This window comes from Parus major, chromosome 5, assembly GCF_001522545.3.
Source record: "Parus major isolate Abel chromosome 5, Parus_major1.1, whole genome shotgun sequence".
In the NCBI taxonomy this organism is placed as follows: domain Eukaryota; kingdom Metazoa; phylum Chordata; class Aves; order Passeriformes; family Paridae; genus Parus; species Parus major.
Genome location: NC_031774.1, coordinates 27,204,274 through 27,223,628, shown reverse-complemented (window position 1 = coordinate 27,223,628; position 19,355 = coordinate 27,204,274). Strand labels below are relative to the sequence as shown.

Below are 19,355 nucleotides of genomic sequence, written 5' to 3'. Positions count from 1 at the left end.
TTGCCAGAAAATATAATAATTAAAAAACAAAGAAGAAACCAAAGGAAAAAAAGCACCCCAAGTAATTCAGAACAAACAAACATAACACCCTACCGCTCAAAACCAGAAGACACAGTTGTAGATTGGGTGACTTAATTTTTATTTTTGGTGTTCCTGTATGTCCCTGCAAAAGATTTACTCTGAAATCTTAGTATCTGATTTTTGGGGGGGAATTTCTCTAATTATGTTATCACTGACATGCAGTATCAACTAGTGAGGTTTTCAGTGTAGAAATGTAGAACAACAGTGTGATGCACATACGCATTCAGTCACCAGATGATTTTCTCTGTGGAACTGGCCTTGTAAGATGACTTCATTGTCTTTATCTTTTTAATGTGTTCATTTAATCTATATTTCTAGTGTTGATCATACACTTGGCACTGCTTTCAGATGAGCCTTTCAGCATTAAGTAGCTACATTCTAAGCTAGGCTTTCTAATAGTGTGAGTTACAAATTTTTATATCACGACCAAACAAAATTCAGAACACATGAGTGATTACTTATCAAACTCCCCTACATTTTTGTACTTGAAGCACATTTTAATCTGCCTATATCCAAATCCATGCTTTCTGTTTATACAGTAGAGAGCCATAACCTCCACACTGGTAACACTGATATATAAATTTAGGCATATTGCTGAGAAAAGAAAAATTGAGGGAATGTATTGTCTGTAAGCAAAAACTGCTGAATTTGGCTAGAGTGAAACACTATGTTTCTTCCTTATTCTTTTATTTCATTTAGTGTTGCTGTGACAAGATCCAGAGATGTACCATCCTTTGGCCCACCTATTCCAAAAGGTGTGACGTTTCCTAAATCAAATGTGTTCAGGGACTTCTTGCTAGCCAAAGTCATTAATGCAGAGAATGCTGCTCATAAATCAGAAAAGTTCCGCGCGATGGCCACCAGGACCCGGCAAGAGTACTTGAAAGACTTGGCAGAGAAGAATGTCACCAACACACCCATTGACCCTTCCGGCAAGTTCCCCTTCATCTCGCTTGCTTCAAAAAAGAAGGAGAAGTCCAAGCCTTATCCAGGAGCAGAGATCTATAGTTCTGGTGCTATTGTCTGGAGTGTCCATGCAAAAGACTACAGCAAGGGTATGGAAATAGACTGTCTCCTAGGCATCTCTAATGAGTTTGTAGTCCTCATTGAACAGGACACAAAAAGCGTGGTGTTCAATTGCTCCTGTCGAGATGTGATAGGGTGGACTTCAACGGACACAAACATCAAAATATTCTATGAGAGAGGTGAATGTGTTTCTTTGGAGAGCTTCATCAGCAACATTGATGACATCAAAGAGATCGTCAAAAGGCTGGAGGTTAGAATGTGTTCCCTTGTTCGGTTCCCCTTCTTTGCTTTCTCCTCTCACCCCTCGACCAAGTAAAGCTTCAATTTAAATAATGCCTGGGATTCCTAAAACTATTTAAATTGTTTATAATTAAATTTCTAGGACTTCCCTGCTTCTGTTTCTCAAAGCTGAATATTGCTTTCACTTTTATTAGATATCAACTAGTCTCAGCTGGCTGTGTGTGTGTGAAAAATATATTAATATATTAAAAAGACCAGGTCCTTCAGATGCAGAAGTTGCTCCCACACAAGTACAGAAGTGTCAGATTATTTCTTCTCCTTGTTTTCCTTCCCTTTCTCTGTTTTATAGGCTTGCTGTATCTTGTTTCAAATGAATGTGCAATATCTTTGAGACTAACTTATTATGTTGCCAGCAGGGTGCAGTCCCAATCCCCACTGCAACCTTCAGATATTCTCTGAATGCATGTGATAAATTAAAAATGCAGTGAATCCTGGTATCTCCCTATAAAACATCTGTCCATGCTCATTTTGTATCCAATTAAGTTATGAAAGAATGTGCTACATTTCACTCTCTCTCTTTTCTTTTCTTTTCTGTAATTTCATAACTGTAGTTTTATAACAACCAGAAAAAAAGGAAATCTAGGCCCTATTAAATTGTTCTTGATGATATTCAAGCTCATGGTACATAGAAGAGTTGGCATAGTCCCCAGTTTACTGTGCTAGTAGCTCCATGCTACCACATTCTGACTGAAAAGTCATATTGCTGTTTCCTGAAACAGCCAGAAATGGAGAATGTTTTTTTGGTTACTAAAGTATAAAAGACAGAGATGCCTGTGTAACTCCATGTGTTTTTCTGTTGTGTGCTGCCATGTATCTTCTAAAATTCCTGTGGTTGCAGTAAAAATTCCAAGGCAGAACTTGAGTAAGCAGATTCTACTGAAAATATTAGTTTGAGCAACAAGACTCATTGCAGCTGATTACGTACCTAGGACTGCAATATATATCCCTTGATCGTGTCCCACCGTGATCCTTGGGAGTTGGTTGCTCAAAACTCGAGTCCCTAAACATCTGTTAGCCCCAGAGGTGTCTCAATGCGTTAAACTCCGTCTGCATTTCAATTCCCAGCTTGTGACCAAGGGCTGTGAAACAGTGGAGATGACTCTGCGCAGGAATGGCCTGGGCCAGCTGGGCTTCCACGTGAACTACGAGGGCATTGTGGCGGACGTGGAGCCCTACGGCTACGCGTGGCAGGCAGGGCTGCGCCAGGGCAGCCGCCTGGTGGAGATCTGCAAGGTGGCTGTGGCCACCCTGAGCCACGAGCAAATGATTGATCTGCTCAGGACATCGGTTACAGTCAAGGTCGTCATTGTCCCTCCCTATGAGGACTGCACACCACGCAGGTATTTTGCTCTGAAACTGTATCTTGTTTTGTGGGAAGAGCCACCACAGAGTGTTAGCCTCCAAAAAAAAGTGGTACAATTATAATACAGCATCCAGTATTTTAAGGTTGGGAGAGGGCAGCAGGAAAAACTGCCCATATTCAGTCTCCATGCCTCTCAAATATTCATTGAATACCAAAACGTAGTAATAACGTCTGAAGTAGTTCATGTAACCATGGAATTTAACATGGAAATCAAACCATTTTTTAGTCATAATAAAATTCTTTTAGTCATAAAAAATTTTTCTTTAGTCATAATTGTGTGTTTAGCATGCATCAGAATTGATTGTGCACGTTCCTGCCTGCTTTCCTATTTGCTGGTAGTTTGTAATGCCTGTGGATATAATTCTTGAAACTAGGAATAGACTTACATGCTTCCATTTTCACAATAAGTAAGGCTGTAAATTATGAAGGTTTATCAAAGGTGTGGATCATCTGGCCAGCAAAATTGCTGCAAATGTAAAGTCTTCTTTACTCATAGATCTTGTTGCATCTGTCTCACTTCCCATCTGTATTAAGCCTGAAGCTCACGTCAATTGTATTGCTGCTTTTATAGCTTAAAATTGTTTCTTCATCAGGAATAAGCAGTATTGTGTGTTTTTGGTTTTTTTCTTAAAGTGGACATTAAATCCCTCCATTTTTCCTGAATTCATACTTAATCTTTTATAACTTTTATGAATTCTCAGCAGTGTCTGTAGCCTTCAGCCACACGTCTGTCTAATTGAATATTCTTGACATCCTGTATTTGTATCCTAGAAATGCTGCTATATGATTAAAATGCAATGATGTTTAATGGAATAAATTTGCCTGCAGGCTGGCTGAAGGCTTAGGATAGGTTTGCCAAGAAGCAAGTCCAGTTACCAGAGTTCAAAGGGTTCCTTGGAGTGAGAGACCAAGAGAGCATTTTTGTAGTGCTCTTTTTTAGTCAGTCTATACCTTTGTAGGTGTAACTACTAAATCTTTATATACTTAAGACTGGAGCTGAACTTTAACACATATTTATTATATTGATATGAAATTGTGTCTCTGAGAAACGAACTGGTACTTTTATAAATAAAAGAAAAACCCTTGTTTGTTTTTACTGTAAGCAACACAAACTCCTTTTTTAAATGCTAGCAACAGAGGAGCAGAGAGAAAAGGAGTTTTATTTGTCCTTTAGTTGTCAATGGAAAATTGAATACATGTCAGGGATTAAAATGAGCAGTGGCATAAGGTCACCCATAAGATATTTGGAAAGCTTTTGTGCAGTATTTAGCAGCCCGAGCAAATGGAAGGTTCAGCTGCAGTCATCATGAAAGGATTAGAGCAGAAAAATCAGTGTGGAAAGCAGAGATCCTATTATTTCTGAACTATATTAAGTACAGCCAAAAACAGGCTTACTTTTAGTGTATCCAAACCCATAGCAGTAAGAGGAATGACTTTTTGAAATACTGTACTCACAGAGTTTTGTCGTTCCCATCTAGTGAGCAAGTGTTCATGGTGGGTTATTGCTAGTTCTAAAATTCCATAAAGCAACTCTTGATCCCCACATTTGCTCTATCCAAAATCATAGAAGTTCAAGAACTGTCTTGTATTTGTAGCTGTCCTACATGTATTACTAGAGACTGCAGTTAAGTATTTGCACAAAGCAGTGTCTCTTTTGGCAATCAGTTTTCTGCAATTGGAGTCCTTTTGTTGTGTCCTCTGGAGGTCACTGAGTATTTCTACTGCAATAACTTCTGCAGACCATAACTAAAATGAAGATGCATTCTGCTTGGAATACTACATTCATATGAGAAGCAGTTCCTGTCCTAATAAATTGGTTGGCGTGAAGTTGGAGGAAGATCAGGGGAGCAGTTAGATAAGCTGACTTGGCAACAGGCACATGTACAAGGTTATTAGGAGATGCAAAAAATAAATCCAAATACCCCAGTTCGCATTCTAATGCCCTGTGCGGAGGCAGCCCTTGTCATGGTTAAGTCTCTACTAAACTATGGTTATTAAGACATTGCAACTGAACTCATTTAGTGGACTGATTGCTGACCTTGAAGCTAAGGACACTGTATTAAGAGGAAATTGTACATTCCTGCTTGTTAAACTGTAAGTATGTTGGGGGGGGGGGCGGAGCGTGGAAGAGAGAAACCCAAACTAAGTACATAAGCGCTAGGGAAAGAATAAAATGGAAATAAATAGGGAAATAAAATATAAAGAGAAAGGAAAATACAAAGGATGTCAATTATCAATATTGTAGTTCAGTTGTGAGTGGCCTTATCTCCTGCTCATCCCTATCTACCATGCAGTGGATCACATGAGAGTGGCCTGGGAGACTTTCAGGTGAAGCTGACCTACATGTGCTTCAGAAGCACATCTCTTGCCTTCAGACTGGTAATTTAATTTAAACATCAAGATGAGCGGTTAGACCAATGTAAAACCACAAAATGAGTGTATTGTGGGCAGCAAGACCTCAGCACTGACCGTTTCACTTTGTCTGTTCCTATTAGACTGTACAACTTGCTTATGTCAGCAAGATAACAAATTCTGTCTTGTTTTTGGTTTTGCAGGGAAGAGATACTATTTCTCACCCCAAATGGTGTAATTGCTTAGATGAGGAAGAGCTGTGGGTTCAAAATTTTGCACTGTTTTTTTATTTTTCTTTGCATTAGAGAGTGATCTATGTAGAGAAAGTAATCATGATAAAACATACTCCCTTAGTATTCACTCAGAGATATATACATTTGTCAAGAGAAATACCAAAATTATCCTAATTGAAGAGGAAGACCACATCTTTTTTCCAGGAGCCTCATTTGAAATGTATGCAGAAGTTTTCCCTGCTTCTTATGTAGGCTGCATCAGCTTATGTCCTGTTCTAGTCAGATGTTTATGCTGGGCTGTTCCTCAGGAAGCAAAGGGCATCTTAGGGGATTGGCACCTACAGTTCCCAGCAAGTCTCTTCATAATGTGCACATTTAACAACTGAGGTACTCCAAAGCCAAAGGTGTTTGAAAGTTATGTGCAGTTCCTTTTTCATGTGACATGTCTTCTAATGTCTGTGCATCAGAAAGGTGTGTCTCAAAAACAAACATCTCAGGTCTTATTTGTCTGGGTGTGGGTAAGTTCTAAAGCCCACGGCTTTTTAAAGAAGAGGAGATACCCTTCTAACTTATCTTTTTAGCTTTTGTAGCCCAGTAATTAGATGGAGAGTACCAGCTTGACCAACTGGAATGCTGGAATGGAGGGCTGTGAACTCTTCTGGAGGAATAGACAAGACAGGCAATGGGTTAGGAAGTGTTTGATTTATGAGGGCTCAATGATGATGACAACAGGGTTATTAATTGGTGAAAATCAGGGGCAAGGCCAACAAGGCAGATTCCATGGTAGTCTGTTGTGGATCACTCACCAGGACAAAAAGGCAGACTCTCACCATCACTAGTCCTTTTTCTTGTGTAAGCCTTCTAAAATTTGTTAAATAAATGTTTCTTATAAAGGAAAATCTCATACTTCCATAGAATTGATTCAGCTTCTGTTTTCAGATTTTTCTGCTTGTGAACAGAACATATTTTTTCTATTTTTTTATAGCTGCATATTAAATGTCTTCATTTCCAGGAGTTCTTCAGAAAACTACCGTATGCCGGTGATGGAATACAAAGTGAATGAAGGAATGTCATATGAATTCAAATTTCCCTTCAGAAATAATAACAAATGGCAGCGAAATACGAGCAAAGGACAGGGACCTCATGTGGCTCAGGTACCATCTCAAATCCAAAGTCCAGTACCATCTAGGATCAGCTCTGGAAAAGGAGAAGGAAAAATGCCACCCCCAGAACGAGCCAACATTCCCCGAAGCATCTCTAGTGATGGGCGCCCGTTGGAGAGCCGGAGGTACGTGTCTTATTCACAAACGGCTTTTCGTTGCTGCTCTGAATCTTGCCTGGAAACATTCACAGGAGTTTTATCTAAATATCTGAAGACTGCTTTTAATCTTGGTTTCAATTAATCAAAAGACAGCATGACTATGAGTGAAACAATAGTCAAAAGGAAATATCTTTCCTGGCACGATTAACCACAAAATGAAGCATGTTGGGATGTTTCCCTGTGTTGGATGATATTCTGAAACTGCTGTATTGTTACTTAAGTTTTAAATGAGTTACAGTCAGAGTTTTAGAGCTGAGTGTTCATCAACTTCTGCATTTTGAAAAAGTAAATAAAAAATTCATCTTGTTCATAGGCTTGGTGGAATCGCCTAAAGCACCCAAGGCAGAAATAGTATCTGACAGGACTTTTAGCAAGAGAATTATGACTAGTACAGAAAGCAAATTTATCTGACTGGGGAGTCTTCAGACATTTTAGGCAAGAGGAGAGATTGTTCTAAGTTTGGATTTCTCCAGGGTGCTTTGGGGTTTTTTGTTGTTTTCAGTTCTTTAAACAAGAAAACGATTATTAGGATAAAGGTATCAGGTCCATCATGTCACAATATTGTCATTCTTTCATGGAAAAAGATGTATTTGATAGCATTCAAATGAACTGTCATTGTTTTGATTATCAATACAAATCTTTCTCTGCATTTGTAGTGAGATCTGTGGAGGGAAACACATTAATAGTTTTTATTTCTTACTTTGGACAATTCCTTAGGGGAAAAAGGGCTTTAAATAGGTTCTGATCATCTTTGTGGATGCAAAATATAAAGCAGTGGTAATAAGATGCGTATTGTAGAAAATGTAGAGGAGAGTTCTAATGAAACAATTTAAAATCTTTTTCACGTCCAGAAGAACTGAGGATGGAAAAACGTGTTCAAAAATGGTACAGCCAAGAAACTACCAAGGTGAAATAGAAACTTCTGTGTTGGATACCTTGTTAGGAAATTAGTCATTGCTAAGGACTTAATATTCTTACTTTCTTTTCCTTAAATATAGACTGAAAAGCTCCTGTTTGTGGGAGTTGGAAAAAAAAACCTGCAACACTGAAGGCACTAATAATTTCACAACCTGGCTAGATTGCCTGTTAAAAAAGGTTGCAGAAGCCACTGAAATGTTGGACTTGGTTCTCGAATGATATATTTGGACCAGCATAAAAATTGCATGGCTACAGGCTATATCTGCCTGTTATAGCTGAAGACAGGCAGATGCTGAACTGGAAGGAACAGCAGCTGAGCTGATGACGTTTTTTGCTCTCTCCAATGCTGAGCAATCTCCTTGTGTAGGTCCAGAAAGTATAGTATTACTTGGGAAAAGCTTAAGGCAGTGAGAGACTGTCAGATTCTGTTGAGTTGCTGGTTTTTGCAGATGCTTCCATCTCATCATGGTATTAACCAGAGAGCTTGGGTGCAGTCTCAAGTTGGCTTGTGTTGAAGAGAGAGCCCTTGGCTGCCCTGAGAGCATGGGTGTTAACAACTGTATGCTCCTTGTGCATAAAACTGTATGCGGGCAGCATCACACACCTAAGGCATTCAAGATTTATCCAGTCTCTGGAGGCTTCTAGAGGCGGGTTATGGCCTGATAAATGTTTGCAAAGTGAAAATTACATTTTCTTAGTATTTGTTTGCAAAAAGCGAAACTTTGACTTTTCATTTCCTTCACTTTCGGGGCATGTAGCTGGTTTGGTTTTTTTTCCTCTAGGCATTCTTTTAAGTAGTCTTTTTATTAGTATTCAGAAAGGGTTCTATTGGATCTTTCATCCTTAAAAGTTTATTATCAAAGTAGGTTTTAAATTTCATTGGGAATTTTTCTGGATGCTTGAAAAATATCTTCTCTCATCTTTCTGGTCTGCTAAACATGCTAGTCTTGGGTGAATCAAATTTAAATATATCATCACTTGCATAAGGTTAATGTCTTTCCAGTTAAAGTGAAGAAATACATTTTTGTCATTTCAAAGAAATACAGGAGGGGGAAAAACCTCAACAATAAGCTTACTCCAAGACTCGTCTTTTCTCTACACGATAAAAGAAATCTTTGCTTTTCAGATAGTTCAGATACTTCGTATTGTGTAAAGTCTTAAAATCAGCAAAGGTGATATTTTCATAGCCCTCTTAACTACTGTCTCGTTTAGTTTTTCACCACTATTTTTCATATTTACCTTAAAGAACACTGAGGAGGAAGTGCTGAAATCTGTGCATGTTTCTGGTGCTGGCAGCAGTGATGGTGCTTTGGTCCCTTTAGTCCATTTAAATATGTTAGAAATAAATCAAATCTGCATTACCAGTCTTGAGAATTTCATTAGAGGATTTCTTGAGGATTTCACTTCATATTCATCCAAACATCATCTCCCCATAGAAACTGCTATTGTAGGTGGGAGAGTGTGTTGCTTGACAATCCCTCATTCTGAGAAGGCAGACAAATGCCCAGTCCTGTGTCTAACCAGCAGAGTACTTAAATTTGCCTTGTATTGTCTTTATGTATCCCATTTTACTAGCTTATTTTCTCTGATCTTCATAGTACCTGGATCCTTGAATGTAGTCATTATTGATATGGGTGGCTATTTATAGGCAGGAAAAAAATCCAGAACTTTATAAATCTTAAAATAAATCCCTAATGTTGCTGCAACATTAAGACTGAAAAATCTAATAATATAAATTCAATAAATCCCAAGTTGTGGTTTATTTCACAATATTAATTATTACATGTGGGATACTATATAACTTACAACCCAGAATTAATATCAGAAGGATATGTTAAGCTAAAAACAAGAAACCACATATGTGTGAAGTAAACCAGAGCTAATGTTATTGAAGACCATGTAATTATAGAGCTTGACTTCTAAAATTTATTATCCCCTCTCTTCTCAGTTTTCAGGGTTTTTGTACGCTTGGTTCCCACACTTTATCAATAAACATGGCGCAAGGAAAGGAGAGGAGATAATGGTAGATAATAATCTGTTCTTAATTAATTTGTCATAAACTCAAACCAGTTTTAGCTAACACTTGATTTGACAGATGTTTGAAAAAGTGTGGAAATCAGTGATAAAAGCATGTTGAAGACCCAAGTCTGGAATTGTGCACTTCAGTCTGCAGTTGAGTACTGTTGGATGAAAGTTCAAGGCTCTTAAATTGAAGATTTCTGATCATAGTCAATATTTTAATCCAAATGGAAAACTGAATTATGGCATGATTGTGGTCACACACTGGCAGTAAAATTCCACAGTCTGGAAGTATTAGAACAATATCATTTATTGGTTTTGTGTCATACTGAGGACTTTCAAGCACAGTCTTGCCCTAAGACTCCATACTTATTTGAATGATGCCCATGTAGTCAGTGACAGTAATTATGCAGTTGTAGATTATAGGTTAATTCCTGGAGGTGGATTCTATTTTAAAGTCTTCCTATATTGCCTAAAAATCCTCATCTGCTGCAGTTTATCTTGGATCAGTGACATTTTTCCAAATATAAACAAACAGGTGTCTGTGTTCATCTTGCCATCCATTAAGTCAGCATTGTAGTACACACACTGGCTACCTCATGGGGTTTGGAGATTTGTTATTTAAATGTTCTTATAGTATTCTTCAAATTAAAGCATGTACTAATTTGAGATTATATACCACACTTCCTACCAGCTCCAGGACCTAGAGCTGGATGTAGCAGTGGAAAAATCAAAGGTTTGTTGGTATGCATGGCTGTGTGGCCAGAGTCTTGCGATGTAAAAGCATCTGAGAAGAGCTGTGCCATCTCATGTCAAGATTTGGTCTTTCTTGTTTGACAAGGGCCATCAAAGGGGACCAGGGAAAAGCAAAATAAATGCTTACAAGTGTAAAGGAAGATTCTCTGCCAGGTCTGTCAGTCCCTTGGCTGTCTGCTGTGTAAGATTGCATGGAGCTGGGTGCATCTGTACTGCTGGGACTGGTATCTCTTCATCCAGGTTCCTGGATTGGTCTTTTGGTAGTTCTAGATCTCCTGCTTGTTCTTTTGTCATGAGGGATAGTGAGTAATCACTGTTTGCTTGGTCCAGGGTAATTCATGTTTGGATGAAGTGAAGCAGAGAGGATAAATTTCTCTAATCCCTGGAGCCACAGAGCTTGTTCAGTGTGTCTTCATACACAAACTCTTCTATACCTCTGGTGTCCCACTGCCTGCTTCTATTTCTTTTCTTGTTACAGTATGTGTTTTCTGAAAGGTGATGATCAAATTGAAAAAGAAACCTCAAGAAGGTACAACATGACAGCATAATTGCATTTTCTATTTCATATGCTATCCCCTTCCTCAAAATTGCTGTGTTTTTTTCCTTTTTGAATGGAATGGAATGGATTGGTTTCCTTTAAACATGAGAGCATTTGAGACAGCGTTTGCAGTGAATTGTTGTGGCTTGCAGTATTATTAGGACTGTAAAACTCAAACACATGGAAGGTAAGCATGCCAGAATGAAGATTTGCTGTGCTGTTTTTTTCAGAACTTGTGTAACTGTATATTCAGATGCTTCTTTTGATTAAATTACAAGAATTTCTTTTAACAGAGGACATCTGCCTCATTCAATTCACACAGTGGATGCAGCTCATTAAAGAAGAGCTATTTAATTTTTTTTTCCCTCTTCATTACTCTGTCCCTTATTTACTGGATGACATTCAAATCCTGCTGTAAAGATGCCATTACTAATTCCCCTCTAAGCTTTACAGTGGCACCCATTACTATAGTTTCTGAATGCTTCATGGGTATTAATTAAACTTAGTTTCCAAAATTCTTGTGTGAGATGTCTTTGGCCCTCTTCAGATTAAGAACAAAGGTGGAGAGTTAAATTATGTTCTAATTATTTGTTCTACTTATTTTGACCATCTCATATTTGGAAGTGTGCCCAGCATTGTTAATATTTTATATATATTCAAATGATAGCCTCAGTTGACTTCAGCTGTTTTAGGAAGATTTCAGCTCAGAGATATAGTGGGCCTTGGAATCAAATAAGGCTTTTGGAAAATTAAAATTAGCAACAACAAACGAAAAGTTGTCATTAACAAATACAGTAGTGGCCGCATTGGAGTGTTCCAGCAAGCACAAAGTAAGAGTTCAGTTTGCCAAGTCAGCACTGACTGTAAGGCCATTTTTCCTCTTCTGCCAGCCTGAGCCTCCTTTGCTTCTGAGCTCTGCAGCTCTTGCAGGAGAAGCTGTAGTACAGTATAAGACCTGTGCCTGTAGAGTTTTACAGGAAAAGGCACCTGTGTATGATCTTATAATTAGAGTGCCTTAGGCCATAGGCACAAAGTGACCTAGACTGACATTTTTGTTATGATGTGTGTACTACATACCTATGCATGCTGAATATGTGGGGAAAATTACAGCTAATGACATGGAAATTAATTTATTAAGAGCAAGGTAGATGCTTTCAATGTCTGTGTTGTCATATTAAACAAAATAAATGTATGCCCATTCCACTCACTGCCTTCACAAAAGATGATGTTCTTCCCATACTTGGCAAGACTCAACCAGTTCTTTCAGGATGAACTAGGTCTGTTAGAGCTAAATCATGCATGGGATAATCCCAGTTCAATTGACTGCAATGTAATTGTGTCTGTTTAATGTAATGGATGCTTGGCCTAATTTTAAATTTAATTGTGGGACTCATGCACTTAACCATTTTGGCATTTCTTCTTAAAACTCTCTTTTGAAATAGATAAGAGCCTGCTTTAGTATGGCTTTTAATTATAAATAAAGGACAGGATCAGATTATCTTAGCTATAGGGGAATACTGCTAACACAGCACAATACACCTTTTGTCTTGGGAAGTACCTTTCAAATCAAAAGATTTCAAAGCAGCTCAAAAAGTCAATTTGGACTAATTTGCTCTCAAGTTCTTTTCCCCTATGTTTCACACAAATTGAAATGTCTTACAGAATTAGTGTGTTTTAATGCAGTTGTGAACAGTGCTAACAAAAATATGCTTCTGCTTTAAATAAAAGAATGTCCTACCTGGCTGATTGTTCATCTCTGTTGTTCAGACCACAATTTATAATACAATTTTGTTGGCCCTCAAGGTCTTTCATCTTTGTAAATAAGTTAGAACTCTGTGACATAGCTCTGAAATCTTGATGTTCCTTCTGAACAGTGCTGTCACTTTTTGGTAAGGCATAGGAAATAAAGAAAAGGCATAGCTGAATCTGAAATGAAAATGTAAGCATTTTTCAACAGGAAATAATTTTACAGAAATTATTCTAGAAGTAATTGGTTTCCTTGACATCAATTCTAACTTAATATTGGGAAAAAGGTCGTACTTTTAAACTGTGTATTGCTCTGCAAGCATAACTGATTTTAAATGTGTGTGCCTTTATAGGGGAGAAAATGCTAATGAAAGTACATTTTCGTGTGGCCAAACTATGTTTTTTTTTCTTTTATAGGAGTGATTCTGGGAAAATAAACTGCTTGGCTTATGGGTCCCCAAGTTTTCAAGTCTTGAACCATGCTCTTTGCAATGAAATATTTCAGAATCATTTCTTGATAAATGTGGAATAAGTTAAAATATGTTTGGTAGACTAGAAAGGCATTACCTGATTTGGTATAGTACTTACCATGGTCAGACCTTAGGTAATTCCTTTTTTGTTTCAGAAAAAAAGTTACTATATGCACTTCATGAAATTCCAGGTGATCAAGATCTTTGATCCAGTCCCACTGCTCTTTCCAGTTTAAGATTTTGTTAGTTTACTGCTCTTTTGCAAAGTACTTAGGAGGACAATGCCTATTTGATATAAATGTATGTATATATAATGTATACATGTAAATGTAAATATAAATATATATGCACACACTGTTTTGATATATACACATACATAAGGAATATTAATCAGTTCAATTGTGTTTTTTAATTTTCAAAAGTTTTTTTTTTTTAACTTTTCAAGTTTTTACAGTGTTCTGGTGAGGGCTGCTTTAAAATATGCCACTCCTTGAGAGATACAGATTAAATGGCTAGGCTAAGATCTTCTGAATCCTCACAGCTGAGTTGGGTGCTGAGGTACTTTATCTATATGTTTCACTGAAATTATGATCTATTTTTCAAATATTAAATTAATTAGCTTGTGGAAATTACAGTGTTTTTCCTAGATAAAAAAGGCTTTTGTTCACAGTAGAAGTTTGATATTTGTGAATGGCATAACTCAAACTTAAATCTCTGCAAAAGTTTTGAATAGCTTCAGTCACGACCGAGTAGAACAAAGAACCAGCCAGCAGCAGTGAATTCTGCTGGGGTTTGGGAAACAAAATGCACAAAGCTAGCAGTTATCTAAAAAAGCCTTTGACTACAGAACAGGATACGAGTTGGGCAGTGTAAGCCTGCTGTTTCCAGCCATTCTGCCCAGATGCATGTATTGCAGTTCTAGACTATTTATTTGCTGTATGGTTATTCTGACAGATAAAGGCTGCCTGTGACTCGAATCTGTGTTTTTTAAAGGGTTCTTGGTCTGTTGAGATAGTTTTATATTAGAATGTTAAGTTTTTAGGGAGAATTTTAAAGTGATACGTATAGATTGCATTGCAATTTTTTAGTGCTTGTGTTTTACTGTGGGCAAGTTTGGTGACAGAGGTAAGCTTGGAAGAGTTTGCATAGGGATCTCACAACAGCTAGTTTAAATTCCAGGCAAGACTTGTCTTAGAATTAGAAATATTTTCTTCTGTTTGGTATTTTGATGAGGAATGTCATGTTTCCTTATTTTTTACAATCAATCTGTGACAACAGACTTTAGAAACCAGAATGTTTCCCTAGCATGTGCCAGTATTTCCTTCCCACGTTGGCCTTTCTGTACTTCTTCCCATGCATCTAGGTTTTTACAGTTGATTTTTCATGGTTTCCAGTAGATTAATAAGGGGGAAATGTCTGATCCTTCAACTGGTAGGATTTCTGCTGTCTCCATGATGCCACTGCTTGCAGCTTAGTCAGTTTGCAGGGTGTTGTTGAGCGTGCCTTGCATTGTGATCTTGCTGATGTGAGGCTTCCCTTGCTCTGCACAGGCTGTCCCCTGGCTCCGATGTCTATGTCACCGTTTCCTCCATCGCCTTAGCAAGATCGCAGCAGTGCCGTAACTCTCCAAGCAACTTATCCTCCTCCAGTGACACTGGCTCTACTGGAGGCACGTACAGACAAAAATCTATGCCAGAAGGGTAGGCACCAGACTTTTTACATATTCTGTTTTGGCAGATTTTTTGTTCTCTGTTCCATTTGTTGTAATGTGTACTCAAGGAGTGCTTACACGGGCTCCTGTCAGCTGTTGTTTACATGCATTATAAACCATGGCTGTTTTCAAATATCACTGTCATGCTTCTTGAAAAAGCCAGTTTTAAAAAATCCCTTGCTTCCACTTTTACCTTTCAGCTTAACCACTCTCTCTGATCCTAGTCTACAGCTGCTCAGGTTACTACACAGAGGAACTTATATGTTTTTTAATACCTTCATTAAAGGTGCTGGTTTCATGTGGCAAATTGCTTCCTTTCACAGGTTAAAATCCTAAAATAAAAGAAGTAATAGGTTTGGGACTCTGCAGTCAGTTAATAGCTGAAGCAAAGTAGTATTGAGTGCACCTAAGACTTAGATGTGGAGGCACAAAAGTGCTAATTAATCCACAGCTAGCTTTTTTCACGTATTCACAGTCATTCTGTCTTAAGGCTTCCAACTTACCAGAAATCTTCGAACTCTCTAAAGCAACTTGCAGAAGAAGAAATTAAATCTGTATCATTTTCAGAGAGCACTGAAAGGAGCAATAAATCAAAGATCTCCAAGTAGAGAAAAAAATAATTGGCAGCAAAAGAGCTGTCTACTACATTTCAAATTACTTCCTATAGAAAAAGTTAAGGGGCAAAACTGCTGATAGTTTGCACTGCGAAGCTTCCGTCTGAAGTATTCTTGAGTACTTTGCAGGTCATTGTGTGTAATTCATTTTGGTTTGGGTCTTTTATAAAGTAGAAATATCTTTCTCTCTGTTTTACAAAATATTATTATTAGTAGGATTAAATGCCATTGTCAGGAACTGCTTAGTACAAGGCGCTCCCTTTTGCCTCTAGGTGCTCTGTGTCAGTCCAGAGAGCACTGTTTTCAGCATGTGTTTGAAAAATTACTCCTTGCTCCACAGCACTGAAGATTTGTCCTCCTTGTCCTTCCTGCAGCTCAGTTTAAGGTTTTATGAAGAGTCAATCTCTTTTCTGCTGCTCACCTTCATGAAGGCTTTGATTCATGATGCTATAAGGCCTGTTCGGGGTCATTATTTAAGTTTGTACTAAGTCCTGACATTAGGAGATTTGCTCTTAAACCTGTTAAACTTTGCTCTAAGGAGACACTAGATATAGGTGTATGCAGGGCTCTGCAGCTGGAAAAAGGCACTTAACCTCTTTATCCTCTGTAGACTTGCTGGCTCATTCACATCACGCCAGCAGCATTTGTGTTACCTTGAATGGTGATGAGCAGCTGGTGCTCCCAATTTCGTTCGCTCTTTTCCAACTACGTCATTTGTACTACAAAATAACTATTGCTGCCATATGTCCTTTGACCATAACAACCATAGCTGCTTGAGTAAGAAAGGATTTTCAGACACACTTGAAGCTTTGCTTTGAATTGTCCTCAGAGCACACCAGCACCCATCCCAACCCTTTTCAATCTTTTAAGTTAATTATACACATATGTTCACTACAGCATTCAAGCATTTGCAATTTCAGCAGAGATGTGTCCTAGAAACCTTGACTATACTGTCATTTTGGGGTTGAAGTTTTAATTCACTGCAAGGTAACACAGTTTAAATGGAATAATGAAAGAAGCAATTAATACATGAAGTTTACATTTTCTTCATTGGGTGCTCTTCAAAAAAGCCCCAATTGCTTAACTCCAGTTATTTTACTTTTCTGTTCTATTTCTATGAGAAAAGCAGTTTGCCTCTCATACTGTCCTTGTACACATGAATCATACTCAACTCAGGAGTTCCCAAACATCTACGAGGCTAAACAGAAAGCATGAAAAATGTGATTGTGAAGGAATGTTTTACTTGCCTCAAGAAGCAATTTAATATCTGTCCCTTTACTAAAAACCACTGCAGTTCCATGTGTACCTTCTGTGGAGATTGGTCTGAAAGAGCAGGCTCAGGGCAGCTCTCCAATGATGTCTGGTGTCCCAGAATGCTGGTCAGCATTACCCTGGATGGGTTGTTAACAACAGGGGAGAGAGACTGTAATATTCAGTTGCTAAGATATGAGAGGGAATGATGAATGTTGGAATGATGGGCTGGAGTAAGGACCAAGGAGGAGCCATGTCCTGAGGGTAATCTTCCAGAAGTGAAGTTCCAGTGTGCTCTAAGTATGCCATTCTCTGAGACTTCCCAGTGCAGGAAATCTCAACCTCACCATTTGTGTATACATTTATTTATTGTTACACAGGGAGACAGAATTGCAAGGTTTGTGAAATTTAACTGACCAGGAGAATGGGTGAGTCCAGCCTCTGTCAGACATTGGTACAAGCAGTAATTCCTGCCTCTACATTATTGATCCATATCCTAAACTGGGTTTAGGCAAAAACTTCAGTGCCTTTGAGAACATCCAGATTGATCTTGATGTGTATATGTGTGTTCTGTATACTCATGCTGCGTTCGTGTGCTCGCTTATTCTACAATAAATGATTGTGAAATGTAAAATTTAATCATGCATAGGTTTACAGGTTATATACATATGAACATTATGGAGGTTAGGTAAGAGGACATCACAAGAGAAAGCAAAATATTGATGCAGTGCAACTTAATTGCACCAAGATGTGTTTGGGGTTTGGCCAGAGATGCCAGCTTCTAGTTCTTTTGTCATGAAATTATATTCTTCCCATGAGAGTTTGTTTACAACTCTTAAAAGTTAGACCACAGATCAGTGTTTAAGAAATCAATCACCTTTGAAATGCTGTTTAGACTTTTTATACATATCTCAAATTAGTGTTGAATTAATCATGTTTAATTTAGATATTTGATAAGTGAAATCCTGCTTAGTCTGTGTGACTAGAAAAGGAAAAATGTTACTTTTTGCCTAATTTCAATGTAAATTGTTTATATTCAGAAGGCAGATATATACAGGTTTTCCTCACTTTATTTCATCAAAATGTATGCTGGCTGTATTAGGGAGCAGTGAACAGTAGGGAAGTATGATCATGTTTGGGTGAATTTTTAGAAGGGTGAAATTTCAATAGGTGCTGCACATTACTGGCATGTTCCAGTTGCTTGTCTTTGAGGATGGGAGTGGGATTTTATTGTTCTGACTTGTATAATGGTGCTGTGGTGGGTTTGTTTGAGTTAATAAGTGCGGGAACTTCAGGTGGGATAACCACATTGAGCTTGTTCTGACAGCTGGGAAGGTGTCTGATATTGGAGATAGTGTGGGGCAGTCTGTAGCTGACAGAGTGAGTAGACAGCATTGTTGAGATTTTATTTTCTCTCATTTTATTAGACATTACAGCTAGAGAAACTCGTTGATATAGAGATGATATATCAGCTTGTAATTATTTTGTGTGTTATTCTGTGCATGAAGAGTTGGAGGATTTTCTTTTTCCTTCAGGGCATGTCTGATTTTAAAAAAAATCTCAGAAATGCATTATTCTTGATGAATTCTTAATGATTGATCTGCTATTTTTGAACCCAGCTATAATTCTTAGAGACTTATAAGTGATTTATATGTGGTACAGAAATTTAGATTTAAAGTCTTACAGGCTTTTAGACATATGAGGTATGTAGGCTTCAGTGTGGCACAGGGGCACGGTGTTTTTCTTTTGTCATTAGCTTGTTCTACTTGAGTTTACTCTGTCTTTATTGATCTTTCTGAAATCCATCTGCCTAATCTGGCAGGATTTGCAAAGTCCATTGAACAGAGTTTTCATTTTGCTCTGTATGCTTTCTTTTACAGCAATAGGTGTATGTCTCACTACTTTTTTGCAGCTATATTTAGTTTGTACTAATCCACTCAGATTATTTTATGATCAAATAATTTAAGAATTTACAGCATTTATAATCCCTGAGATCTGGGAATCCATAGTCAACAGAGGCTTATTTAAAATATTTGGCAGTGTTAATGTTGTCCCAAACAAATCCATGTTGTTGGCAAATATGTCTGCATGACCCAGAGGTATGACCTTACTACTCTCTTGGTTGGAACCCAGGGAAGTGGCTGAGATCCATGGGATTGTCCCAACAAAGTTTCTGATGCTTTCTTTGACTAGTTTGAGGTAGTTGAAAGGATCCAGTCTTTCCCAATAAATGCACCTCATTTCCCTATGTGGTTTTTATTTAAACCTTTGCATTTTACTCACTCTGGTGAGCTTTCTACAACCATGTAACAGTTTCTTTCCATGTAAACATCTGTGTAAATAAAACCTCATAATTTTCTTTCTTGATGTTTTGATCTGGTTTATTTTTTTAGATGTAGCATTGTAACCAGTTGCTCTTGACCAAGGATGCTCAGTAAATTAATGTATATTGTAATCTTACGCTTTACAGCTGATAAATGGGTCTGGAGAGCTACCACAAAAATGAAATGGTAAAACATCATAAATTCCTCAAGCATTTGTGCTATGTGTTGGTTTGCCCTGTTGTTTGACACTGGCTTCTTCAAAGTGCTTTTTTTTTTTTTCTCACTTGTGTGAGATTCATATATATTTAAAATGACGGTGTGCTTTGTGTTTT

At 37.8% G+C, this 19,355-nt stretch overlaps 1 protein-coding gene across 3 annotated transcripts in view; it reads left to right on the top strand.

Annotated features, from left to right (window-relative positions):
• Positions 1 to 19,355, top strand: part of SIPA1L1 (signal induced proliferation associated 1 like 1) — a 134,545-nt gene that overhangs the window by 90,332 nt on the left and 24,858 nt on the right. For all 3 annotated transcript variants that reach the window (XM_015630772.1, XM_015630768.1, XM_015630771.2), the window contains 4 exons: positions 781 to 1,357; positions 2,473 to 2,747; positions 6,368 to 6,643; positions 14,674 to 14,823. In XM_015630772.1, coding sequence (XP_015486258.1) covers positions 781 to 1,357; positions 2,473 to 2,747; positions 6,368 to 6,643; positions 14,674 to 14,823 — 1,278 coding nt within the window. The remainder of the gene's footprint in view (positions 1 to 780; positions 1,358 to 2,472; positions 2,748 to 6,367; positions 6,644 to 14,673; positions 14,824 to 19,355) is intronic.